Source organism: Hoplias malabaricus, chromosome 6 (assembly GCF_029633855.1).
Source record: "Hoplias malabaricus isolate fHopMal1 chromosome 6, fHopMal1.hap1, whole genome shotgun sequence".
NCBI classification, from domain to species: Eukaryota; Metazoa; Chordata; class Actinopteri; order Characiformes; family Erythrinidae; genus Hoplias; species Hoplias malabaricus.
Window position 1 is genome coordinate 42,763,781 of NC_089805.1, and position 27,927 is coordinate 42,791,707.

General features: G+C 41.7%; 2 protein-coding genes across 4 annotated transcripts in view; both read left to right on the plus strand.

The window, feature by feature from the left end:
- ptp4a3a (protein tyrosine phosphatase 4A3a) overlaps positions 1-14,162 on the plus strand; it is a 39,249-nt gene extending 25,087 nt beyond the window's left edge. For all 3 annotated transcript variants that reach the window (XM_066675232.1, XM_066675233.1, XM_066675234.1), the window contains 5 exons: positions 145-632; positions 3,603-3,695; positions 8,219-8,349; positions 12,017-12,091; positions 13,071-14,162. In XM_066675232.1, coding sequence (XP_066531329.1) covers positions 528-632; positions 3,603-3,695; positions 8,219-8,349; positions 12,017-12,091; positions 13,071-13,188 — 522 coding nt within the window. In that variant the 5' untranslated portion in view covers positions 145-527 and the 3' untranslated portion in view covers positions 13,189-14,162. The remainder of the gene's footprint in view (positions 1-144; positions 633-3,602; positions 3,696-8,218; positions 8,350-12,016; positions 12,092-13,070) is intronic.
- Positions 14,163-20,886: 6,724 nt separating this feature from the next.
- On the plus strand, positions 20,887-27,058 carry LOC136700217 (asialoglycoprotein receptor 2-like). The gene is made up of 5 exons (XM_066675499.1): positions 20,887-20,970; positions 21,453-21,524; positions 23,635-23,789; positions 24,157-24,269; positions 26,875-27,058. Exons 2-5 carry the CDS (start codon positions 21,506-21,508, stop codon positions 27,056-27,058), a joined length of 471 nt encoding a protein of 156 aa, XP_066531596.1. The 5' UTR covers positions 20,887-20,970; positions 21,453-21,505.
- Positions 27,059-27,927: the final 869 nt, after the last annotated feature.

Here is a 27,927-nt window from a genome sequence, read left to right on the forward strand (position 1 = left end):
ACTACACCAGTATTAAACATGGCTGCCACCATGTGGAAGACCCACTCTGTAAAGTTTCAAATGTTACATTTAGAAACAATGCTTAGCATGTTTTTATACATATATATTTAAAAAATAACTCTTCTCTTTCTTTCTCTTTCACAGCCATAACTGGAATATCTGTAGTCCTGTACTTGATGGCGTTCCTGCAGAGGGCTGGAGACTACTGCCACGCTCAACATTGGCGCATTTAACCTGCAGAAGGATGTTCAATGATCTCTGGATAGAGTGAGGCGCTACAGTCCCTGTGCATACTCAGCAGCTAATGGGGTGAATTTCCTAGACACCCCTGGCAAAAGGAAGCAGTCTCTGTTTAGCCAAAAGAAAAGGACTTGAGGACTTTAGGTGTCTTGAAAGAGCATTGTGCTGTTTTATATACATTTTAAAGAACACCCGGTGAAGGTGGACACTGGTAGAAAGCCTGAGAGTCCCTTTAGTCGCTATACTCTCTAGTTTTCTCTGATATTTTGAGTCTGGACAGAGGCAGCATGGCCAGGATGAACAGACCTGCTCCTGTGGAAGTTTGCTACAAGAACATGAGGTTCCTGATCACTCACAACCCCACCAACTCCACCCTTAGCAGCTTCATAGAGGTGACTACTTTTTCTTTTGGTTGTGTTGCTGTCATTTCAACTCCTAGTTTTACTCGATTTGAGCTATGATAGAGCAGCCTCTGTGTACACACAGTTTATATAACAGTTGAAATGCAAGAAATTAAATGGATTAAACACTGGATCAACAGCATGTGAGCGTAACACTGGGTCCTAACTGCAAGTGATGAGTGAAAATAAGTAATAAGTAAGTAAATAAATAAATAAATAATATAATAAATTCCCTGCATGCTCAAGTTTTGATAGACTTATTGTTTCTGTTTTGTGGCACAGGTCTAATATGAAAGGACGTAAAACAGTGTTACTTATCTCATACACAGCTTCTTTCTGCACTGGAGGGAGTCTCACAGCATTTAAAAACAAAAAAACACAGAAGCCCACTGTCAGGGGGTAAAGGGGTTCCACTGGGTTTTACAATGAGGAGGAAAATTATCCTCTGTTAGCAATATTAGCATTTTCATCATGGAATCTACTAGAAAGCTCTTAGCATGTTAGACTCCAGAGTTATTCATACACAGGTCATGTCATCGCTGTCCAATCAAAAACGTATCTCCAAAATACTTAATTTCAGTGGAAGTCAGTGTAAAAAGATTTAATTTCCAAGCAATTTTGGCGCATTTCTCTTGGTCCATTCATCATGAAAGTGTGATTCATAGTGTGAAGGACAGCTGCTGTGTTTGAATGATGTAATGAACTAAAAATGGTAAAGATGATACATGTTTTTGACTGAACAGTGATGATGAATTTAAACTTGTGATTTGATTGTGTGTAAGAGTACAAGCACAAGTCATGTGTTCTTTGTCAACAGTCATTTAAAAAAAAATAATAATAATAATCCAATCCAGCCCCACCCTCTGAGAGAGGACAAATTCTTGGTTCTTAGATCAGATCTAAATTAAGTAGTTCTTTACGAATCAATGATGTTTCTTTACCGTGGTGAAATTGAGGCTGAATCTAAAATGTCGTCTTATACCTTAGGTAGTGCATAGTATGTGTCATTGATGTTTATCGCAATCACACAATGCAATTGCAGTTTAATAAGCTATAAGCTTCCAGTGTGCCTCTCCAATCAGTGCACTGTCTGGGTGTAGTAGTTATTGTTTTTTATCTGACATGCACTGTGTAGGGAGTAGAGTGCTATTTGGGATGCAACCCGAGCCTCTGTACTGACACCTTTGGAGAGAACCGAGCTCTGTTAAATGTGATGTGGATAAATGAGTTAGCGCTACTCACCATTTCTTTAATTGAAATATCTAAATGAGGGTTTATGTTTTGAAAGCAAAAATGAATTAATACCAATATCCCAGTGTATGTGTGAGTTGTTGTCTGTCTAAAATGGTAGTTAGTATTTACAGTGACGTCAGGTGAAAAAGGAAGTACTCACCCAATTTAGGGGAAGTCTCAAGCTGTTTTCTAATTCGTCAGTACACGCTGACTTTGTGCTTGCCGACATACTGAAAGACTTGATGAAATACAAAACTTGCAGTTACCACACAGTGTAAGGCCACCATGCTCAATGCAAAGCATCATCTAGATGAGTATAAAGCATTGAGTCAATTGAGCATTGAGTCCAATTCTAGCATTGGACTGTGGTGCAGGTCTCTCATGTGTATACACACACACACACACACACACACACACACACACACTCCCTCTCTCATACACACAAATATGTTTTGGCAGAGTGTCTCAGCTCGGTTCACATGGTCTATCTTAAGAAACCGGTCCAAGCCCACTCGTTCCTATCTGCCTGAGAAACAGAGCGTGCAGCATAACGCTGCATCCACAAAGCCCCTGTTGCCACGGCGACCCGTCTTTGGCCGTGGTCACATGGCAGTGATGGAGGAAACAGCGTGTGTTTGGGTTATGCTCTCTTTCTGATGCATGGAGAGCATGTGCAGGCTCTGAAAAGACATGTGTATACAGCCTCAGTGTGTGTGTGTGAGAACCCCTCTTTGCATGCTGCACGTTTTTCTTGACTTTCTAACTGTCAATATGTACAAACATGCCTCCTATAGGACAAAGATTATAAAATTTAAAAGTGTAAACTGTGTAACCACAATTAAAACCATATCTAAAATGAAGTGGAAAAATAAAGGTAAAATTAGTACTTGTAGGGCTGAACGATACGGCAAAAATTTATATCACGATATATTTCTTAATTTTGGTCGATACTTGGGCGGCACGGTGGCGCAGCAGGTAGGTGTCGCAGTCACACAGCTCCAGGGGACTGGAGATTGTGGGTTCGATTTCCCCCTCCGGGTGACTGTCTGTGAGGAGTGTGGTGTGTTCTCCCTGTGTCTGCGTGGGTTTCCTCCGGGTGACTGTCTGTGAGGAGTGTGGTGTGTTCTCCCTGTGTCTGTGTGGGTTTCCTCTGGGTGAATGTCTGCGAAGTACTGGTGCCCCATCCAGGGTGTTTTTTACCGCCTTGCGCCCAATGATTCCAGGTAGGCTCTGGACCCACTGCGACCCTGAAATGGATAAGGGTTACAGATAATGAATGAATGAGTGGTCGATACTTCTAATAATTCTGTTATCTCTATGAACAGTATAAAATCCACTGTAAAAACTGTCAGGAACAAACAAACATGAGATCACCATCAAACATAAACATACTGGCTTTTGTCAATATTAATATTTTTAAACTAAATTTTAAACAGAGTGCTGAACTGACGACAGTGCCCTGTAATCACAGTCGGTCTGTGACAGATGCTGTTAATGTTGTGTACAGAAATATTGAAGATGGTTTAAAATGATATCATTGTTACTGAGACATTTTATATTGCGATATATATATTGATATTAAATTATTGCACAGCCCTAATTTCCTAAGTTTTCTCTGGATTGATGGAACTGATTCGAGATGAGTTGGAGGATTTGTGATCCAGAACATCAGGGACAGGTGTCTACACCGATTGTTTGTATCTTATTTTGTTCTTGGTTTTGTTTCAGGACCTGAAGAAGTACGGAGCCACGACGGTGGTGCGTGTGTGTGAGGTGACCTACGACAAAGCCCCTCTGGAGAAGGATGGCATCACTGTGGTGGTGAGTGTGGTCTTATACACTTCACACCAACACATACAGGGGTTGGACAATGAAAGTGAAACACCTGGTTTTAGACCACAGTAATTTATTAGTGTGGTGTAGGGCCTCCTTTTGCGGCCGATACAGCGTCAGTTCGTCTTGGGAATGACATATACAAGTCCTGTACAGTGGTCAGAGGGATTTGAAGCCATTCTTCTTGCAGGATAGTGGCCAGGTCTCTACGTGATGCTGGTGGAGGAAAACGTTTCCTGACTCGCTCCTCCAAAACACCCCAAAGTGGCTCAATAATATTTAGATCTGGGGACTGTGCAGGCCATGGGAGATGTTCAACTTCACTTTCATGTTCATCAAACCAGTCTTTCACCAGTCTTGCTGTGTGTATCGGTGCATTGTCGTCCTGATACACGGCACCGCCTTCAGGACACAGTGTTTGAACCATTGGATGCACATGGTCTTACTGGTGCAGTGTGCAGTTAATGAAGATTGGCCTCCAGGCTGCTCCAGTTTAGCCCTGAAACCTCCCACACTACAATGACAGGTGTTTCAGCTTCACTGTCTAACCCCTGTATATGTGTACACATACACACACACACACACACACAACAGTCGGAGGGCAGGGAAAGAGAGACGAAACAGAAAAGGTGAGATAGTTTAGAAAAAGGGAACAGGGAGGAAGATGGGAGTAGAACGAGAGTGAGCGAGAGACATGGCAACAGAGGAAGAGGAACAGTGTTAGAGAGGAAACTGAAAGAGGATCTTGGGAGAAGGGAGGGCATGGAAGAGAGAGAAATTGGAGTAGAAAGAGGGAGAGAGATGGGAACAGAGTGAAAAGAAGATGGGAACACAGAGTTCACTATGAGCTCTGCAACAGCTATCAAATAGTCAGTCTTCACGTACACGGTGTTTTATTATTTTTTTTTAACACACACAATGCAGGGCTCTTCTCATTCGAGCTGCAGCACGTGTTTCTCATTACTAGCATCGACGTCGTTCGTTGCTGTGGAAACGGCATTGCCTGCCCTCTCCGTGTGGCCTCCACTTTAACAGCCCCCTCCCTTTTTTTCTTTTCTTTTCCAGAAAAAAGTGGGGTGGAGAGGTGGTGGGGTGCTGAGATGGAGAGATAGATGGGAGAGAGAGAGAGAGAGAAGGGTAAATGGAGAGAGGGGAGAGTCAGAGATTGCAGGCAAACTATTGCACAAGTTTGACTTCTTTCTCAGAGAAGTGGGGGTGGAGACGATGGGGATGTTGGTGGGGTGGTGTTGGTGTGGGCGATGGAGAGGAAGAAAGAGAGAGAGTGAGAAGAGTACATGGGGAGAGAGAGAGAAAGAAGAGAACAGAGACATTGCACTGAGGGCAAGCTGTTGCGCAAGTTCCAGACTTCTCTGCCGTCTGTGAAGCTAAAGGACACATGCTCAGTGCTGAGATTTACCCACAACCCTCAGTACACTGCTAATAATAATAATAATGATGATAATAACAATAATAAATCATGAATGTTAATATGAAACGTTATTAAATGTTGTGTCTCAGAGGGTGGTCAGCTGCCTGTTAAATGCTTTTTAAATTATTTATTTTAGTTGCGTTCTGTTGGTTTGTTGATGGAGGACGTTTCAAATGGAGCTTTGACCATGACCACGTACTCCCCGCTCTTTTTTTTTAAAAAATCAGAGCAAAACTGGAGCATGTGCTAGAGGCTATTATCATCAGTCACACAACAGCTGTGTGACAAGCCACAACAGTGTGTGTGTGTGTTGGAGTTCATTCTATAGTTATTAATGTGCATGTGTGAGACACGTGAGCATGTTTTAGGACTTTTGTTTTGTTTTCATTCCTTCTACATGTACCTCTCTGTATTGTGAACAAGTGCTCAGGGACCGTTCTGGTGAGCAGGAGCCTCATGGGCACAATCAGTGTGTGTGTGTGTGTTTGGGGAATAAATGCAAAGAGGATTGCGTTTGTTCTTCAGAACTGAATACCTCTGATTTAACGAGCCTTGTGCATTGTTAAGAGCCTTTAATAGCCCTGACTGTGTTGTCTTATTTCCTTTTAGCGTGTGTTTATGTGGCGAGAGACCCTGCTGCCCTTGCCCTCACTCACATTAGCCAGTCGCATCCCTATAAGAAATAGTAGGTGCTGGAGGACTGGTGACGCAAGCAGTCCGTTAACAATCGATCTGGCTCAGGTTAATCAACATCTCTTCAGTTTTAAACATTCCTTCATTATCTGTAACCCTTATCCAGTTCAGGGTCGCGGTGGGTCCAGAGCATACCTGGAATCATTGGGCGCAAGGCGGGAATACACCCTGGAGGGGGCGCCAGTCCTTCACAGGGCAACACACACTCACACATTCACTCACACCTACAGACACTTTTGAGTCGTCAATCCACCTACCAACGTGTGTTTTTGGACTGTGGGAGGAAACCGGAGCACACGGAGGAAACCCACGCAGACACGGAGAACACACCACACTCCTCACAAACAGTCACCCGGAGGAAACCCACGCAGACACAGGGAGAACACACCACACTCCTCACAAACAGTCACCCGGAGGAAACCCACGCAGACACAGGGAGAACACACCACACTCCTCACAGACAGTCACCTGGAGGAAACCCACGCAGACCCAGGGAGAACACACCACACTCCTCACAGACAGTCACCTGGAGGAAACCCACGCAGACCCAGGGAGAACACACCACACTCCTCACAGACAGTCACCTGAAGGAAACCCACACAGACACAGGGAGAACACACCACACTCCTCACAGACAGTCACCCGGAGGAAACCCACGCAGACACAGGGAGAACACACCACACTCCTCACAGACAGTCACCCGGAGCAGGACTAGAACCCACAACCTCCAGGCCCCTGGAGCTGTGTGACTGAGACACCTACCTGCTGCACAACCGAGTTGAAAACAGATCAAGGTAAAAATATATAATATCACATGCTTACCCTGGCTTCAATCAGTAGGCTCTCCATTTTGCATCTACACTACTGCTGTACAAAGCCCAGCCAGTGCAGCAGCGCTATTGGTTGAAACTCACGTCAGTGTTCACCTAACTTGAACTCACAAAGTTTAACTCGCGGAATATATTTGCTCCAGATGTCTGCAGCTGGACATCACTCTCACTAGCGGCAGCTTGAAACGAAGCAGTGGCTGGCTTCCCAAATCTCAAAGGAAGACTTGGGATTTGATTCCGGATCCGAGGAAGCCCCACGCTCAACAAAACGGCTTAGCCCTACATTAGCCTTCCTCTCTGACATGATGAAAATGTATAAGGGCTTGTGCCGAATGCTGAAAATGTCTCTCTCCTTGGCCCTAAAGCAGCTCATGGCACCTCTCCCCTGATGGGACATTGGAGGAGAAGGACAGAGCTGCTTGGAGAAGGGGAAACGGCTCTGAGGGGGAGAGCCCTGTGGGCCACAGCACCCCAGCTCTGGGTGTCGATCGTGGCAAGAAAGGCCGATGACAGCTCACCAAAGGAGAGCAGGATTGGCTAACTGTACACTCACTACATGCTGCTTTTTGGCTTCTACCCACTGGTTACAGCCGGAGTTAGGGTCCCATTGTCCATGCCCCCCACCCTCAGCATTAGTGTGTGTGTGTGTGTGTGTAAATATATGTGTGTGTGTAAATCTGATCAGTGTAAACAGATGTGACGTGGAAATCTGGTGTTTTTTTAATTTGTCCTTCTCTCACCTTCACTCTTGTTGAATGTGGAACTGTGTGTTTCTTTCACTCATCAGTGCTGTGTTAGTGCTGGGGTTTTTGGCCTGTAATTGGAATGCCTGCTTATCTGTGTCTATTCTGTGAGTAAGCCCTATAATCAGAGCCGTGTGTGTGGACGTGCCACTTGTGTCCCTCCACTCAGAGACACATGACCACATCAAACCTCCTGCTCTTTTTCAGATGGAGATGAGGGAAATGCTTGGCACCGTTCTTCAAAACAGTGCAGAGGCTTTTGCTTATCTTTAGGTCACAGACACACACACACACATAGGTACACACACAAGGACAGTATGAGTGTGTAACATCATCCACATCCCTCACTTCCTCTCACACTAAGGCTGCTGCTTCCCTGTAGAGGATGTGTTAACTTGCACATCTTTGTGGACGCCCGCTTATCCAATAATAACCTGGGAGGGTTTTTTTCTCTCCTTTTCCTCAGTGACAGCCTCTGCTCTGCTGATAAACCCTTAGGCTAGATGTTGGAACATTGCACTGAGGATATGATACTGTTCAACCACAGTAAAGTTTAGAGAGCTCAGGTGCTGATGTTGGGTGGTGAGTTGGGGTCATAAACACAGTTCTAACTCATCCCAGAGACTTTGGTTGGAGCTCCATCAGTCCAGAGAACACAGTTCCTCCGTTCCGCATCATGATGCTGGGGAGCACTCCTCTAGTTGGCACTGGGCATGTTGAATGTAGGCAAATGTACGGCGTGTCCAGAGCGTCACACTTCTATTGGTCAGAACATTACTATGGAGATTTTTCCTAACTCTCTTTCTCTCTCTCTAGGACTGGCCGTTTGATGATGGAGCTCCCCCTCCCTCTAAGGTGGTGGAGGACTGGCTGAGTTTGTTGAGGAGACGCTTCATGGAGGAGCCCGGCTGCTGCGTGGCTGTCCACTGTGTGGCTGGCCTTGGGAGGTCAGTCGGCAAGCTTTAGTTTGTGATGTTCTCAAGGCCCTTCTCTAAAAATCATGGCTGTAAAACCTTCTTCTGCTTTAAAGCAACACTAGGTAGTGTAGTAGGTAGGGTTTTTTTTTTACCCCTTAAAAATGCAGCATCAAAATCATTGCGGTGATTCACAAAAAATAAATAATAAAGAAGGAAACCGAGCGACACCAAAAGGTCTGAGATGAATCTAGTGTTACCTCCAGATACAGCCTCCAGCCGGAGTGACCTGGCTGTGGGAAGCTTGTGAATGTTCATGTGGGAGAAATATTGACGTGCTTTAAAGGGCTTTGGGTTCACACACACACACTTGCACTTTCTTTCCTGGTGCCACATAAGCACCAGCCTCCCTTCTTTTGTGCCTCCAAACCTAAGCTGGAGAAGAATGTGGAACATGTGCTCTGTAAAACATAACGCTCTCTTCTCCAGGAGACTGCTTTTTCTCGGAGGACGGATCCCTTGACCTCGTACCCGGGCAGTTTGATGCCCATTTGATGCTCTGACAGTTGAGCAAGAGCTGGGCCAAAGTCAGCAGCCCCTCCAGTTCTCGCTCAACTGTGATGATGCTGCTGTTATTGGAGTCACCGGGGGTGAAGGCTGGAGACAAAACAGGAAAGAGATTTTGTGTTTACTGTCCCTCTGCAGCGTGGGCTCTCCGTGACCTCGGGACGAGAGGCTAAGGTCTGGCCCACATCCGGGGTGGAGTTATTGGCATTTTACTAGGCCTAAATCTGGTCTTCCCTTTAGTTGTATGATCATATTTGTTGGGAAGGATATTAAATTCACAGGGAAATTGCAGGCTTAAGTGTTCCAACCAAAGCTTTTAATAATTAACTGTTGCAGTTTGGTCCTCAGTCTGTATATGATTTTGAACTAAATATGTTAAACCTCTTACACCAGCAGGTGCACTGTGCTCAGGGAATAGCAATTGATTAAATGTTTCTTGGGCTGTCGGATTTCTGGGTTAATGGAAAACTGAGCACAGTCGATTTCCCTGAACCATTCCTAAATCTCAGGTTCCCACCATTCTCCCCATAGTCCGCTTTTCAAGCTCAAATTTTTCTCACATCCTTCAAAACAACAGTAGAAATTTCTCAGCTCGCATGGAAGCATCCGCCCAAGTATCTGCTAGACACCCGCTCAACACGTTTATATATGGAGGGCTTATATTTAGAGTAATGTTCACAGTTGTTCTTTAGAGGTGATTTATTTATTTTATATTTGCGCTCTTATGTTGGCACCCACACGGAATTACAAAGGAAAAGACTGCGGGAAAAGAAGGAAAAACACCATGGGTGGGTTGAGGTGTCTGTTCACCAATGATCTGAAAGATGGACTTTTGGGGAATTTTCCACCAAAAGAACTCTGATTCTTGAACTGGTTTCGTGAAATGGCCCCCAGCATTTCCACCGTTGTAGATGGCAACCAATGATACGTCACTGTGGGGACTCTCAGTTCCAGAGATAAACAGACAGGACGAGTCAGGACAGGGTTCTTGTCTTTTCTTTGTTTACAGCGGGTTCAGATCAGAGATAGATATGACACACGTGTGTAAATGTTGCGTAGTTCCGAGGCGACCTGCTGAGCTCGTTAATAACAGAGAAAAGTAGCTGACACACAACGGCCCCAGAAAACAATCGCAAACGGAGCAAATTCCTGTTATATTTGTTTATATAAAGCACTGCAAATCACCCCATTTGGCTCCATTGTGTGATAACATTGAGACCCAGGCTCTTTCTGGAGCTTCTTTATCTCGACACGTCCTTGGACGACATCAAGGCTCACGTATGTTGGTGGAAATGTGCCAAACAGCTCCAAATTAGGTTTGGAAATAGGAACCGAAGCATTCCTCTGTGGACAAGTGCTATTTTTTTTAATAGTGCTGGAGAGTGACATCTGCACCCTTTACGTTGGAAATGCATCTATCACGATTATGAATTTTTAGCTGATCGTTGGTATTTTCTGGTTCACAGTTTGCTAGTGTTCCAGAAGTGACTGTTTGGGCTGATTAAGCTTTTTTATCTTACTCCTTAAATGTCAATACTCAGTAGGACCCATCTGACAACAGCCACAGCTTGAGTTTAGGTAAACAAATGTAACACGGCACTGGCTTTAAAAGTGCTACATCACTAGACCATAGGGTTCTTAAGCTTGTGTTGTTTCCCTGAGATCAATGATTAGTATAAACCATCTGAATTCAGAAAATATCAGCAGTCATGTCAAATACTTGGGATCAGATGGTTATGCAATAACTGGGGCAGGCCTAGTTTGGACCGAATAATATGGAGAAGAACCCCAGGCTCATCCATTTCTTGGATTTTAATAACTGAGGGAATAAACAGGAACGGCACATCTCGCACAGTGGGATCCACCAGCGTTCCAGATATCCGCTCAATACATGCTTATATGGAGCGTCTATTTGGAGTTGTGTTCACATCATTTATTTGTGCTTTTCTGTTGGCACATCCGAAACAAAAGACGTACAACTGACGCGAGGGTGGGCGGAGGTCTCTCAGTAAAACCCCGTCTCTGACGTCTGTCTTTCCCTCCCGCAGGGAATCGACCTCCACTCTTGAATGAAGGCCAATGTTTTCTTGGCCTGGCTTTATTTTTATCTAATTCAGACTTTCTTCAGCAGTTGGGCTTTTTTCTCCCCCCACTCTGCTCTGAAAAGAAGGCAGACAGACACACACATACATACATCTGTCTATACAGACACACCCCACATGATGGAGTGTATATGTTACACACTGAAGCTTGGCTGCTTGGGGAAATTACTGTTTTGAAATCTTCTCAGAAACCCAACCTCGCTGTAATTCTTAGAAAGCGCAGTCTTTTTCCTCCTTAGTCTCCATCTTAAGAGCATTGGAAAAGCTAAACATATGATTTAATGTCCCGGACCCTGACCCAGTAGCTGCAGTTTGTTTAGACGAACGAGGGAATAATGTGCTGTTACTTAATCACCACGATTTAAAGCCACAGTTGTTTGTTTTTTTTATTTCTGAATCTGTTTGTCTGGGTTACGCTACATAAAATATGTGAGGAGCTCTGGAGGAAACAACTCTCACTTTCCCTGTGGAAGCTTTTTTGATCGATATTGAATTAAAGGTCTGTTCACACTAAAGCTGTATTCACTTTGAATGTGGTTTTCATGGCGCTTGCTGCTTGGATGCAAAGGTGGTAGTTGCTCTCTGTGGCATGAGGGACATTATCGTGTTATTTTTAGCTAGCTTTAACCTTTGTAATCTAGTTAATTAACTTAATGAATCGAAATGAACTAAACAGTCTATGGTTTGCTGTTAACTACAAACCTTAAAGGGAGTATTGCTAATTGCTATTTATTCCTTGATGGACCCTTGTTAGGGTTTGAGACTGGGCCTGTGCACGTCTTTATGTTAGATCAAGCTAACCACTCATTCTTTAGGGAAATGATCTCCTATTGGCTGAGATCACACCCCAGTGCGTCCTGCAAATGTTGAATGTATTTGACCTTTGTATGACCCATTTGAAATTTGACAGGAAATAAAGTAATGGAAGGGTGGTCTCTGACTTTTACACAGTACTCTACATCAGTCAAGCCCTTTATGTGCTCAGAGTTCTGTCTCCAACTTCTCACAAGCGTGATCTTTCTCTTCCTCAGGGCTCCAGTTCTGGTGGCCTTGGCTCTGATTGAAAGTGGGATGAAGTATGAAGACGCTATCCAGTTCATCAGACAGTACGTACACACACACACGCACAGAGCTCTGAACGCCTGGCAGTCACCACCCGTCATGTGTTTACGCTCTGAACCCTAGCAAAATAAAGTCAGGTGGACTTAAACACCCTGTACTGCCTGGTGGTACACAGCACTAAAATTAGATCAGGAACACACTGTTAAGGAGTCGGAACTCGTGGAAAAAGAAGCCTTCATTGTGGCTCTTGTTGCAAACACAGACTTTCAGGAAATCATCTTCAGCCCTTTAAGCACTAACAACGCCCCCAGCCACAGATTCAGGACACAGTGTTTACACAGTGATTTAAAAGTGCATCATTTAAAAAAGTCTGGCCCTGCGTCCAACAGAGCTGGAAGATTGTGTTTATATCTAAATCTCAGTAAGAAAGAGTGCAGTTTTGAAATCGCAGGAGCTGCAAATGTAATTCTTGTCTAGTTTATCAAGAACAGTGTTTTAACTAGATTTAAATGGGGCCATTTACAGACCAATCACACACAACCCCACACTGCGCTATGTACATAATAAATGCAAGTAAATGACTGTCTGGCGTTCTACATTCAACAAAACCAAAATACTTTGTGTTTAATAAAACAAGCATGAACCATTATTTTTACTATTTATTTATTTTTACTATTTATTTTTCTGAAGGAAAAATAAAATAACCATACATTCAGCATCAGTCTTTCAGTCCTCCAGCATTTGTCAAATCATCCTCCCCTAATAGAGTGCATTCTGTAAATGCAACCAATACAGATTGGTTCACGAATACGTGTGGGTAAATTGGTATACTCTTATTACAAGATGCGCACTTTAAATTTCCTCTTACTGCAGCTATAAATGAGTGTGTTTATTGGACATGGTGATATGTTTATGGACCCCCTATAGGCTAATTGTGTTTGTCATGACCTCACTACAGTCCACCCAGTACTAGTTGAACCTCTGCTGGCTTTGAATTTGAACTTTTTCCCCCCTCCCCTCCAGGAAACGACGAGGAGCGATAAACAGCAAGCAGCTGACCTACCTGGAGAAATACCGTCCCAAACAGAGGCTTCGCTACAAACACCCGCACATCTTCAAGAACAAATGCTGCATGATGTGAATGTGACATCCAGAGACCCCCGAACTGACCAGATCTGGACGTCACACCTGCGCCACGCCTGAAGCACTTTTGCCGACCTGCAGTTCCAGCAGGACTTTTTCTGGTTCAATCCCCGATCTGTGCCTAAATCCACCTCACTCTCGCTGTGGAGTGACCACTGCCACGCCCTTCTGAGACAACCAGAGGGTTCAGTGCCTCGCCCGGGTCAATACAACAGCACCAAAGGCAAACTTCGACCCCTGTAAGATGCGCCCAGAAATGATGAAAATGCCTCAAATGATCAGAGTGGGTCAGATATGGTCAGATTGAGCCAGCTGATGTGAAGCCAGTGGGGAAATTGTCTGTACATATATTTTTGCCTGCTTTCTCTTTCTTCCCGTCTCCTCCTCTTTAGTCTGGACACTCAGGTCTGATGATTTCAGCCACGGCTCCTCTCGTCCCGGACGCTCGTTTCTTGGACCTCTCCCTCTACGATTGTGAGCAGAGTGCAGTGGGACGGGAGCAGCTGGAGAAGGGCTCTCATCTATATCTATTTCTTTTGACATGAACTCTGTGCAGCCTCTAAGCGAAAGCCGAGACCCCTTTTATGTAAACGGTTATTGAGCAGGTGACGATGGCCTCTGTGAACTTTAGTATGGATTTTGCTTGTGGTCTGTTTGTGATGTTCATTTCTCAGTTCTTGGTTAAATGGAGATTATTTGTTCCTCAAGACACTTTAATGTAATAGAGGTGAGATCTTTTAAGGATTTGTGGGTGGGGTGGGGGTGGTTGGGGATGCATTAGCCCCCTGTGACTGATCATGAAGCTCACCCAGGTCAGCAGACGACGTCCCATTATTCAACAAGTGGCCTTCTGTGGCTGAGTCAAGGCTGGAGAGATGAACTGCTGTCTGACTCTCGGCTTTAGAAGAACTCATACCTCCTGCTGTATAGAGATCATGATGATGATGATGATGATGGTAATAAAGGCTATTATGAACCTCAGTCTCCCTGTTGTGAGATGATTACACTCTGTGTGAACAGTCATGATTCACACCCAGTTCTGATGTGCCAGCTCATCACTTCGGTCAGAGCCATGTTTATACCTCGCTGCAAATGAAAGCAGTGCCACCTACTGGACACAACACTGTCCTACAGGCTTACGAGTCAATTTCAAGAACATCAGCTGTGTGGAAAAACTTCCCAATTTGAACACATACATTGCTGTAAATACTGTAATTAAAAAAACAATTAACAAAATGAGAAATAATGTCAATGGGCCCTCCCCTTTAATATGAACTGGTGAATGTCATGAGCAGTACAGTAGCAACAGGTGAGGTGTCTGCCACATGGCTCCTGGGTTTGGTCCTCACCCTGGGTGACTGGAAGTGTGGTGTGTTCTCCCTGTGTCAGAGTGGGTTTGCTTCGAGTGCTCAGGTTTCCAAAAACACCTGTTGGTAAGAGGGTAGACTGAATGACTGGGTTAATGTGTGAAAGTGTCCACAGGTGTGAGTGACACCATAGGCCTGAAGAGGATGCCACATATCAGTCACTTTTACTAACGATTCCTCATTACATTATGCAACAGTAATTATACTGACACCTAGTGGGCTAAATCTATCTGACATTTTGTATTGAATTTGCAGTATATTTAGACATGGCCAGTCCTCTTACATTTTCCCTCACACCGTGTTTTTCTGTTCTTCACAGGTGATGAGAATAAACAGGAAGTGTGTGTGTGTGGACATGTACATCTTGTAGGTCTAGAAGCAGACCAGAAGCTTCAGTAGATATTCACCAAACCTCAGTGCAGTGTAAATGTTGTGATATAATCTTTGTTAAAAACCTAGAAATACTCACTAATCTCACTAAAATATTATTTAGGCTGGAAGATTTAAGAGTATTAATGATACTATATTAAATGTTAAACCATGCTGGGCTCCACTTACCTTTCAATCAGTTTTTAATATGTTCTCTTCCTGACTCACTGATGTAACGGGTCAGTGTTTATTTTTAAACTCTGGTCTATGGTTCAAGGTAATGTTGTAAATGGTGCACAGTATTGCACATATTCACCAAGATAATTCTCATGCTCACTCCCACCAAATATTGCCAGCATTTGGCATACACCTGCCTGTCAGTTAGCTTCACAAAACTTTAATATAGCTTATAGCAACTGCATTGAGGAGTTTGTGCAACAGGCTACACTCATTAATATAAAAGGGAATGTCTCACAGCACGTTTTCTGCATCTGGTGTGAAATGGGCTCCTCTGCCTCATGTTCCCCTTTCCTCCCTCACGCTCCAGCTCAGATCTCTGTCTGCGCATGTGAACTCACTCATAGGGAATTAGCATTGGCTAAGTGGGCCTTGGTCCAGTGTAGGCTACACCACTTGCTAGTGGTCACAGATTTAATTTTATTGTTAAGCAGGATTAATATTTCATAAATACCAAGTAAGAATTTAAATATAGCACCTTTTAGTTTTGTAAGCTATGCTCTGTTTCAGGCAACATAGTAAAAATACGCAGTGGGCTAAGACCAGAAAATTACAAATAAATAGCTTTTTTCCTTTTACTACAACATTATCAATAAAATCTAGAAACATCTAGTAATAAAGCTCTATGTTTAACAAATAAGTAACCTATAAATAAGTTTACCAGATGAATGTTTAAATTATATATATATATATATCCATCCATCCATTCATTATCTGTAACCCTTATCCAGTTCAGGGTCACGGTGGGTCCAGAGCCTACCTGGAATCATTGGGCGCAAGGCAGGAACACACCCTGGAGGGGGCGCCAGTCTTTCACAGGGCAACACACACACTCACACATTCACTCACACACACACACCTACGGACACTTTTGAGTCACCAATCAACCTACCGACGTGATATATATATATATATATATATATATATATATATATATATATATATATATATATATATAATAACTTTAACTTAAGTTTCAGTATAAAATGTGCAAGAAGTAGGTCAGGACACAGATTAAAAAAATATTTTTAACTTCCTGTCAGGGACTTACTCTATGGAGCATAAACCTGTTAATCACCATTTGATATGTTATATTCCTGTTCATGTTTTCTCTTTCAGAATCACTGCCTCTGACCTCACATGTGTAGGTAAGGTTAGTAGGTTCTTAGTAGGTAGTAGGAACTCTGGAGAATTTCTAGAGGAGCTCCGCAGTATGTTGTCCAGAGATGTCCCGGAGTAGTTGTTCACATATGCAGCTGAAACACATGCTTTAGGCGTGGGGGGTGAAGCCTGTGCAGCGGAAACTCTGGAACATTTGCCGCTCCGTTCTGACTCAGACTTTACTAAGGTGCGAGGAAGATAAAGTCCGGGTAAGGTCCGGGATGAATGTTGAGGGTGGTCACGTTCACTTACACAACTCCTCCGGGAAAACTCCGGAACATTTCTGGATTTCCGTGCATGTGTGAAAGGGGCATGAGGATGTTGTTGTAAATCCTGAAATATTCTGTGATAGCTATTGAACTGAAGGTGGTTTCTCTCATTTAAACTTTAATCTAAAGATCTAGGGTAAATGTCTTCAACAAACCCTGAAAAATCTTGATCCAAGGCTATAGCTAAGGAAAAACTTGGCTGTAATTTCTGTACCAGGTGGGTTCACACTTCGAGGGCTTGTGTGCTTCACTGCACACTTCACACTAATGAACCTGTGATTTATTCACATGCTTTGGAGCCAAGTGCAAGGTGACAGTTTGTAGATGTGAAACTTCTCCTTTTTAATCATAAGCCCACATTCTGCTTCTGTTAATGTTGCTACAGTATGCCTACTACCTTTAAATGATTAAAGATACCATTACCCTACAGAGTGGTCCGATGAGATAAACCTAATTTTTCAAGGTCAAATCTTGATTTAGTGCCCACATTTATGGAGAGTTATCAGTGACTTTGTACAGGGAATCTGCTTTTCAGTCTTCAACTGTCCCAGCTCAATCTTACAACCTCAAGTGTAGGCCGGTACTGGACAGAGACAGGGACAGGCGAGGGTGATAAGGTTAGGTCAGAAAATTGAAGTGATCCGGTTTTTTTTTTTAGAAACATTGGTTTATAATAAGTGAAAGTGCAGAGAGAGTTTCTAACACCTGCTTCAACTATACAGAACACTGAAAGTAAAATAGTGATAGGTTGTAGTGTGGTTGTGCTGTACTGTGGTAGACTGAATTAGGAAAGTGGCTAAATGTCAGGGTCTGCAGTAGCACATTTCCTGTCTATATAAAAAGACTTCTTCACATTTCACTATGACTTTCTTTCAGACGGTGGTGCTGTGTGGTGAATCAGGGTCAAATGGAGCACATCTATGGAAATACTGATGATTTTCAGCTCTCCAAAATTCCCAGAAATGATGAATGTTATAAATCAACAGGTAGGGTCTCCTTTTTGTTGCTTATTTGTTGGTTTCGTTTGGAATTATTTTTTAAAAATAATCTTTAATTAGTTCATTGTTCTGAAGTTTTATTTACCCGACAAAATCACAAAGAATAGATTTCAAATGTTGTCAGTGACCAAACAGTTGATATTTCATTAATATAATCATATTTAGAGATTGACGCCTGCAGTGCATTCCAAAAGAATGTGACAGGGACTTGTTTATCACTGAGTTACATCAACTTTCCTTTTAATGACACTGTTTAAGTGTTTGGGAACTGAGGATAATAATTGTTGCATTTCTGCAGTTTCATCCATTCCCACTAGATACAAGCCTTCAGCTGCTCAACAGTCTAGCTCACGCAGAATACGATTTGGGATTGTCTTGCTGAAATTGACTTGATTGCAGCAAATCTCACTACAATTGGGGTTGCAAAATTAATTGTGGTTCCGAATTATTTGTGAGATGAAGCTTTGGAAGGCATTCATATGTGCTCAGCGAATACAAGACATTACCTAACACAATTTAGGGATTCGCATAGATTACACTATTCAAAATCAAAGACACATAATATCCCGTTTGTGACAAATATCAATTTGAAGAGGCTACACTTCTACATAGTTTTGTCCTCTGTAATAAATTAGCACACTTTTGGGTTGAAATATTTCAGACGCTCTGTATAGTTTTAAACAAGGTATTACAGCCTTTCCATTATTGGTAATTCTAGGGATATCGGAGGATATGTTGACACTTAGAAAACCCCAACAGCAGCTATTATCATATGCCCTTATTGTAGCGAAGATAATTGTCTTTAGGGCTTGGAAACGGAGAGATGTCCCTTCTATCAAGGCATGGTTAACAGAAAAGATTAAACATTTACATGTGGAGGAAATAAGACTCACACCAAATAATGGGCAGTTCAACAAAATTTGGCATCCCCTTGTATAATACTTGGGAAGTACAAAAAAATAAAGGCAGTGAGACATCAGAAAAAAACTGGAAGTGACATCACACCACTTCCGGTTGGGTCTATATAAGCTCAGAATAGAGTAACAGTGGGGGTTGGTTGAAACAGAGCTGTGATATTTTTTTCCCCTTCCAATAAATACTTAATAAATGCCCCTTTTTTGCACTTACCTCATAAACCCAACATGTTTGTTCACTGGACCATTACAGTAACTGTGTGTTTGTGTTTTGTGTGTCTTTAGTTGATTGCGTTTTTTAAATAATCTTTTTGTTACGTATGGACAATTTCGGGAGACACAATATATTTGTTTAGTGGTCAGACTGCATTTATTCCCCCTGCTTAATACACAAATATTAAGCATATGCCTCTACAAAATCCAAATATTTGTCTCACATAAATGGTATTTTCACATATGTGTGAGTCATCCAAGTCATGGGCCCCCTCAATTGCCACGATAGATTTTGGCTTTTGCACCTTTCATTGATTACATTCTGCTTTTTGTGGAAAGGTTTCACATGAAGGGGCCTGAATATTATATCAATTTTTCACTCTTAGTTTGCCTCTACCAACTCTTTTGAAGTGTGTTCATTCATTCATTCATTCATATATGTAAGTGCTAATCTAGCTCAGGGTCGTGGTGGGTCCGGAGCCTACCCGGAATCATTGGGTGCAAGGCAGGAACACACCCTGGAGGGGGCACCAGTCCTTCACAGGGCGACACACACTCAAACATTCACTCACACCTATGGATTTTGAACTTACCACCTTCAGGGTCCTGGAGCTGTGTGACTGCGACACTAACTGCTGCGCCACCGTGCTGCCCATGAAGTGTGTTGTAGGCATCAAATTCTAAATTACTTTACATTAATAAAAATGGAATAAAGTTAATCTGAGGCAACACTAATGTTTTCTTTGTGCGTTTGTTGTTAAACAATAATTCAAGAGAATTCAAACACTGCAGACTCCTGTTTTCACTGCATTTTACAATATTCTGAAAATTGGTTTGTAAATGATCTGAAAATTCCCTCCAGTCTGTAGAGCAGTGTCCACGTGAGTCTGGTGTGAGTTTGAAGTGACCATGTCATTGTTTTCAGATGCTGGGGACCACACGGACCAATCAGCGAGAGGGAGGACTCCTTTCTCTACAGAAAATCTGAAGTGTGCTCTGGCTGCTGTGTCTCTCCTACTGCTCTGTGCTGCGGGGGGTCTCTGTGCTGTAGGGGTCTTGTGTGAGTATCACTCAGCTTCAGTTTCTAACACAGTTCATTGATCCTCATCAGTCTTTTAAATAGAAACCAAGACTCAGCGGACCACTTTGGACACAGAACACACTCAAGTGACCAAAACATCGGAGGTTGTGTGTTCGAGTCCCGCTCTGGGTGACTGTCTGTGAGGAGTGTGGTGTGTTCTCCCTGTGTCTGCGTGGGTTTCCTCCGGGTGACTGTCTGTGAGGAGTGTGGTGTGTTCTCCCTGTGTCTGTGTGGGTTTCCTCCGGGTGACTGTCTGTGAGGAGTGTGGTGTGTTCTCCCTGTGTCTGCGTGGGTTTCCTCCGGGTGACTGTCTGTGAGGAGTGTGGTGTGTTCTCCCTGTGTCTGCGTGGGTTTCCTCCGGGTGACTGTCTGTGAGGAGTGTGGTGTGTTCTCCCTGTGTCTGCGTGGGTTTCCTCCGGGTGACTGTCTGTGAGGAGTGTGGTGTGTTCTCCCTGTGTCTGCGTGGGTTTCCTTCGGGTGACTGTCTGTGAGGAGTGTGGTGTGTTCTCCCTGTGTCTGCATGGGTTTCCTCCGGGTGACTGTCAGTGAGGAATGTGGTGTGTTCTCCCTGTGTCTGCGTGGGTTTCCTCCGGGTGACTGTCTGTGAGGAGTGTGGTGTGTTCTCCCTGTGTCTGCGTGGGTTTCCTCCGGGTGCTCAAGTTTCCTCCCACAGTCCAAAAACACACGTTGGTAGGTGGATTGGTGACTCAAAAGTGTTCGTAGGTGTGAGTGTGTGTGTTGCCCTGTGAAGGACTGGCGCCCCCTCCAGGGTGTATTCCCGCCTTGCGCCAATTGATTCCTGTGGGCTCTGGACCCACCGCAACCTTGAACTGGATAAGCGCTTACAGATAATGAATGAATGAATGAACAAATGAATGAATGAATGATTTCCTCTATCACAAGAAATCAGCAGCTTATGTCCCACAGAGTTTTATGTTTCAACTCTTCAGCTAATAGTCTATCAAGATTACACAGTTAAAACCGCTCTAGACATGTCATAATAGAAGATCTTACACTAATACACTAATGTTTATTCCTCTTTGTGTGAATATTCCTCTGGTGTTTTCTCTTTATTGAACAGATTTGAATAAAGGCGTCTCTTATGAAGCACTGAGTGAGGATTATTCCAGAGCTCTAGAGAGACTCTCAGTGCAGGAACACAACATCAGTGGTACGGCTGATGCATTTTCACACTCTTATGGTTTTGATCTTTCTATTTATTGCTCTTGTTGTGGGAGTAAATATATCACTGGTTAAGCTGAATTGTACAGCCCTGAACTATCACACTACCTCTCATAAGTTTCACAGTTTACCATGGTGGTAATATTCACCAGTGCCACATCAAACTTAAAGATGGAACATAAAGAAGAACAGTAGAAATGGAGTTACTCTACTAATCCCCTTGGGGACATTGGTTCCCTGCATTTAATGAAGTTACTCCTCTTCTTCATGTTTGGTGTGATGTTTTCTGCACACTACCTGATATATATCTTAGTTTCATGTGACCTGAGAACATGCTGCCAATATTTATTAGTTAATTTTGCACAGATCTTTTTGTTAAGTAGGTTATAATCCCATTTGGATCTGGTTCAGGTAAAACACAATACAATTAAATGAGTTCCAAATAAACAGCTCCATTTCTGTTTGCATTAGAAACAGAAAGGAAGTATGAAGAGCTGGATGTCAAGTTTCACAGGGCTCATGAAATGGTTTCTCAGTGCAGTGGTAAGACGAATTTCCTTCTTAAACCTTTTTTTCACTGATACATTTCTAACATTTCTGATGAATGTGTCTATTTGTAAAATTCGATTTGATGAAAGTGAGAGTGATGGATAAAAGTGTATATTCTGGGTTTGTCTTCTTGTAAAATGTGATAAATTATATTGTTACATGTACTTACGTATTTCTGTGTCTAGGCCCCTTTAAATAAAAAAAAGAAAAGCTCTATAGCTTTCTTGGGAGTCCCATTTCACATAATGTGAATGCAATTTTAATGTTTTTATATTTGGTTAGCAAACAGATACGTGAATAAAAATTTAATTAAATTAAATAAATGTAAAAGCATGGGTGTGGTGTTAGTGTGATATATCCACAAAACTCAAAGTAGCTTCCTATTCATAAAACCCCTTTTCCTAAAGAGTTGGGACACTACAAAATGTAAATTAAAGCAAAAAGCAATGTTGTGCAAATCGTTTATACACTATATTTAATTTAAAATTAATTTAACCAAACTTAACATTTTTAAATTGATGCCATCAAAACATAAATAATAATAAAAAGTTGGGACAGGATCACAAACCTGTCAATATTTACCACTGTGTTCAGCACCTCCTCTTTTAACAACACTCTAAGTGTTCTTAGCCAGGAGAACATGGCATCCATAATCCAAAAAGAATTTCAAAATTTGATTTGTCACACCACAGGATCTCAGGCCCAGAGAAGGCGTTTCTGTTTATATCTAGTATCTGGTTTGGACCTTGTCCATTGAATATAGAGATTTCATCAGATTCTCTGAATCTTTCAAAGACATTATGTGCTTTAAATGATGAAATCCCCAAGTTCTTTACTATTTTAAGTTGAGAAACATTATACTTGAATTGTTGAAAGTTTTTCAGCTTTTTTGACACTGGGTTTTGTATTTGCTGAAATAGAAGTTGCACTGTTGGCAAAGCTTTTTAGGACCTCCTAAATGAAATGGGTATTTTACACTGTATCCATTATTAACACAGTTTACTTAGTCTTTATAGGAAATCATGAACTAAAATGGCATGCTCTGGGGCAGCTGCACTTGAGTCTAAAGCCAAGCATGGACTGGAGGGTTATTGTTCTCGGTGCAATTCTTTGGAAGGAGTTGGAGTGTTGTTTATGTTCTGGAACTAATCACCCGACATCAGTACCTCATCTCACCAATTTTCTTGTGGCTAAATGAAATCAAATTCTCTCAGCAATGTTTCAACATCTTGTATAAATTCCTCCTTTGTACATCTTGTACAAATACAGAAATCCTTCGTTTAAAAAGGATTTGCAGGTGTTCACAAATATTTGGCCATGCTATTCAGCCACCAGAATATAACCCTGCGCCATTTAAGGTGGATTTGAAAAGTAAAATTTCTAGCTTTAGTTAAAATGGCAAAATTCAAACTGTGTAACTTCACTCACTGTTGCTGTTGTAGATATTTAGTCAGATATTTTGATAAAACAACTTCCATTGATGGCCCCCTTTATAAAAAGTTATTTCCAGCTGCTCCTGGATGAAAAGAAGTTACAAAAGAGGAAACAAGTCATAGAGTGAAATGACTGTGGAGCCTTGTCCTTTAATAAAAACAGCCAATCAGCTTGTTGGTAAACTCCTTCATAGGAAAAGATTTCTCTCACCTTCCAATGCATACTTCACCACTTAGATTTTTTGATCAGGTCCCTTATGGACATTTATTTCAGCGTCAAATGTCCACGATAGGCACCCAAATGTGTCAAAAGTCAAACGTGTTACTTATCATTAGGAAATAGCCAATGATGCCCAAGTGAAAAACTTAATGCCAGCCTGCAATCTGCTGATGTAAAATACAGAGGTTCCATCTTCCACCAAAAACATGCAAGTGGCATTATGTTAGCAGCAGGTAGTGGTTGTTGGCTTCATACGTCTCTGGAGGAATTGTGTGTTCCTTAACCCCACAGTGGTGGCTCTGTCTGTGGTTGGGGGAATTCTAGAAAACGTGTGGAATAGGTGATGAATACATTGGGGAGAAAGTCAGGCAAAATAAATCCATGATGGAGAAAATACACCACAATAAAATGTAAATTGACGGGTGTTTTGTTTATCACTGTTTGGTAAAAGCATGTCAGAAATGTATACTGTGTGGAGAAGGATGGCGTTCATTTGGTGGAAAGTGCTACTACTTCTCCACTGATAAACTGAACTGGATGATGAGTCGGGATTACTGCACTGGGAAAGGAGGACATCTGGTTACAATCACCAGCAAAGAGGAGCACGTAAGTCTGAGAAAAAGTGTCTTCTGCTAAATATTTATTCAATATTAATTAAGTAACTTATCATGCAGCATTAGGTCTGCACCTTCCATATCAATGTTTAAATCTCAAACCTACTCAACAATCTTAAACCTACTTTTATTCTTTAGCTTTTAAAGGCCCTTAAACTGTTTTTGAGCAATCTTCCTCTTTGCTGATCTTCTGCTTGTGTGTGCCGCTATTTTTTTTCCTGCTCGTATTGCTTTTCCCATTTTTTTCCCTATTTATTTTCTTTCATTCCTGTGGTGAGTTCAATAAAGAAAATTGTTTTAATACATTTTTTATGGTGCTCGTTTCTGATTAATAATGTTCTCTAATCATTCTGCATCAGAATTTTTTAGCTTCACAAGCTGAAGAGAATCACTGGATTGGGCTGAATGATTTGGAGAAGGAGGGACAGTGGATGTGGGTGAACAACCAGTCCCTCAATGAGACGGGAGTAAAGTAAGAACTGTGTTTTCTCCCACACTTCATATTTGCCACTGTCTGATCTAAACCTTATATTGTTTGAATCATAGTGAAAATAATTTGAAAAAAAATTTGCTGTGTTTTAAAAGTTGGGATGCAGTGCAAAATGTAAATAGAAACAAACAAACAAAAAAATTGCAAAACATAAACAAAACTAAACATTTATTTTTTTAATATATTGTCCATTTTTAATTTGATGCAAACAACATCACCTCTTTTAATAGCACTCTATAAATGTTTGGGAACTGAAAAGACCTATTACCATGTTTCTGAAATTAAATCTCATTCTCGATTGTTATAGGATTTCTGTTGATAGAAAAATCTCTGGGTCTCCATTAGTATGTTTTTAATTTTACAGTTCACCAAATATTGTTCGGGTGACAGGGCTGGACTAGTTCAGCATGTGGTTGTATTTTTCTAAGAGCCATGCTGTTGTGATCCATGCAGAATATTCATTGGCTTTGTTTTACTGAAATAAGCAAGGCCTTCCCTGAGAAAAGAAAAATGAGAAAGAAAATGTTCTCTGAATGGCAGCATTTTGCTTGAAAATCTGTATAGTGTATATCATTCAGCATTAACAGTGCCTTTGCCAATATACATGTCACCAAGGCTATGTGCACTAATGACCCTGTCACGCCCTCGTCCCATCTGTTCTGTTTTCTCAGCACATGGCTTTGTTTTGTTGTTGTTTTAGTCCCGCCTTTGTTCCGCCTCCTTGTTCGTCACCCTCGTTATTTGTCTCAGGTGCGTCTCGTCTGTGTTTTGTATTTAAGTCCCCTTCCCTCACTTCCTGTTGTCGTTCATTTGTTCTTTGTATTGTTTGCTATGTTCAAGTTGTACGGCTTCTATCCATGTCGTTCTTTGTAATGTTTCGGACCATGTTGTTCTCGTGTTTGATTCCAGTTGCTTGGTTTGTTAGAATCCCTAGTTATGTTGTTTCTGGTTCTCGTTCCTAGTCTTGTTCTTTCTTCGATTCCTGTTTGCCCTCAAGTTCGTTTGTGTTTGTTTTGTATCTTTCGTGTAAAATAAAGTCTGTGTTATTAGCGTGTGTGTCCACCTCTGTCAGTCCGCCCAGCTGACCGTAACAGACCTATACCATCATGGATGCTGGCTTTTGAATTGTTTGCTCATAACAAGCTGGACTGTCATTCTCCAATTTAGTCCAAAATTTCCATTTATTTATTTATTTATTTAGACCACAGGGCATCCGGGCCAAGAGATAACATGTGTTTCTGGATCCTGTTTATATATTGTTTCTTTGGATTTGAGATTTTTCACATACATTTGTAATGCAGAAATGAAATTCTCTGTTTATACAATAAAACAAAAACCAGTTCCTATTCTATTTACAAACTTCTGTGTATCAAAGCCTGTGTGCCGTGATGAGCTCAGTCCGTGTTAAAACTGTTACTGCTGTCACTCATCACTAAACTACAGCAACAACTTTGTCACGTATCAGTTCCTAATGTCTCAGTGCCACTAGAAAACTGTTTTGAGACACAGCTTCATGCCCCTCCATGACACTATTTTCACTTACTTTCTCATTGTGCCGCTTACTACCTCTCATTAAACCCAAGTATGTAACTGAACTGTTGCCCATTAAAATAATTTGATATTTCTGTAGCGCAACATTACCCATTTTTATTACCTGCCCCAGCTTTTTTGGAACCTGTTGCTGGCATCAATTTCAAAATGGGCAAGTATTTTTCAAAAAACAGCATAGTTTTGTCTTTATACTGTTGTAAATTAAATAGAGCTTAAATGATTTTAAATAAAGGAATTCTACTTTTATTAACATTTTGGAGTGCCCCAACGTTTCTGGAAACTGGTTTGTACATTGCGTTCCATTGTCGGTGTTGTCAGAATATCCTTTTTAGCATAAGTCAAAAGAGACAGATCAGGACAGCAGGCAAGCCAGTCAAGCACACAAAAGACATTGCCTTGATGGCAGCATACGTATGTCTAAAATATATATGTGTTGCCACATCAATGGTGCATTCACACATATGCAAATGTCTTATGTCATGAGCACTGAGGAACTCCTGTATCATGACAGATTTTGGGTTTTGCACCTAATGCTCATAAGAGTCTGGTTGGTGCCTTTCATCTTTGGCATAAATAAAAATGTCGGTTATTTTCCCCAAAACAAGCCAAATAATGGGCTCCTCTGATCACATCAGACTTATGAACAACCCGATATGACCTTGGGCCCACAGAACATGGTTTTCTCTTTGTATAAGTGACGATATTTATCACCGTAGCATAACAGTTTGTTTGATTCTCAAGTGTGTTACAGGCATCAAACTGTACATTTAATTGTATTTCCAAAATACAGTTGGTCAGCGACAGCACTGGAATAGTTTTCTTTTCATCTTATATTCAAATGGTCAAACAATGTTTGGTGCTCCAGCCTCAGCTAGGTTTTGAGATTGTGAAATAGAAGAAACAATTTAGATCTAACAGTGATCTAACCACATTATCCTGTGGTTGTAGGTTTTGAAGTTTATTGCACACAGCGTCATGCTTACTTCAGAACTTCAGACAGAACAAAAAGCACAGAGTAACACTATATTTTCTACAGGTTCTGGCGTCAGAGAGAGCCTGAGAAGCTGAGTGAACCTGATAACTGGAGACATGAGGACCCTTCAGGAGAGAACTGTGCTGAACTCGATTCCTCAGACTTTTGGTTTGATGCTTCTTGCCGTAAACAGAAAAAATACATCTGTGAAAAAAATCAATACCTGGAGTTTACTGAAGCTGTGTAAAAACAAAAGATATTTAGATTTAAATCATATTGCATGCAGTTTTCTCCTATCTATCTATATATCTATCTATCTATCTATCTATCTTAACTGAGCTCATAATGTTCACATCTGAAAAAAAATATTTGCTGGTCAAAAAGACCAGGATGGTCAGTGTAATGTTCATCTGCTCAGTTTTCTGGCTGTGAGACTAAATCCTAAAATAGAAAAATGGTATAAAGCTTCATTTTTCATTCATTAATACATCTGTAATACATTTTTGAAGTTCACGGTTAAAGTGGGTCACTGTACGCAAGGCGGGAACACACCCTGGACAGGGCGCCGGGTTCATGTCGCAAGGTGGCACACACATTTGGACACTTTTGAATTTCCAGTTCACCTACCAACGTGTGTTTTTTGGAGCGTGGGTAGAAATAGGAGAAAACCCACTCAGACACAGGGAGAACACACCACATTCCTCACAATCAATCATCCAAGAATGGGTCGACACACAACCCTGGAACTGTGTGATAGCGACACTTGCTGTTGCACCACCATGCTGCCCTAATCCCAAGATGCTATAAATAAGCAATAGAACATGAGAGGGAGTGTGTTATGGTGAAATAACAACACAAAGGCGAGTTGTAGTCTACCTCAGACGTGCTGTTATTTCACAATCACAACCTCGAGTGTTCTATTGCTTTTATACAACATTTCGGGAAATTAAAAATGAAATAAATAAATAGAGCAGTGAAATTGGAATCAAATATGTTTGTGAAATAAGGCTTTCTCTCCTCTGGTATTTGTTTTCTCAGTCTGATCTATAGCTTTGTGTTTTTAACCTGGATTCGCTTTTCGGTTTTAGTTATTATATTATATTATATTATATTATA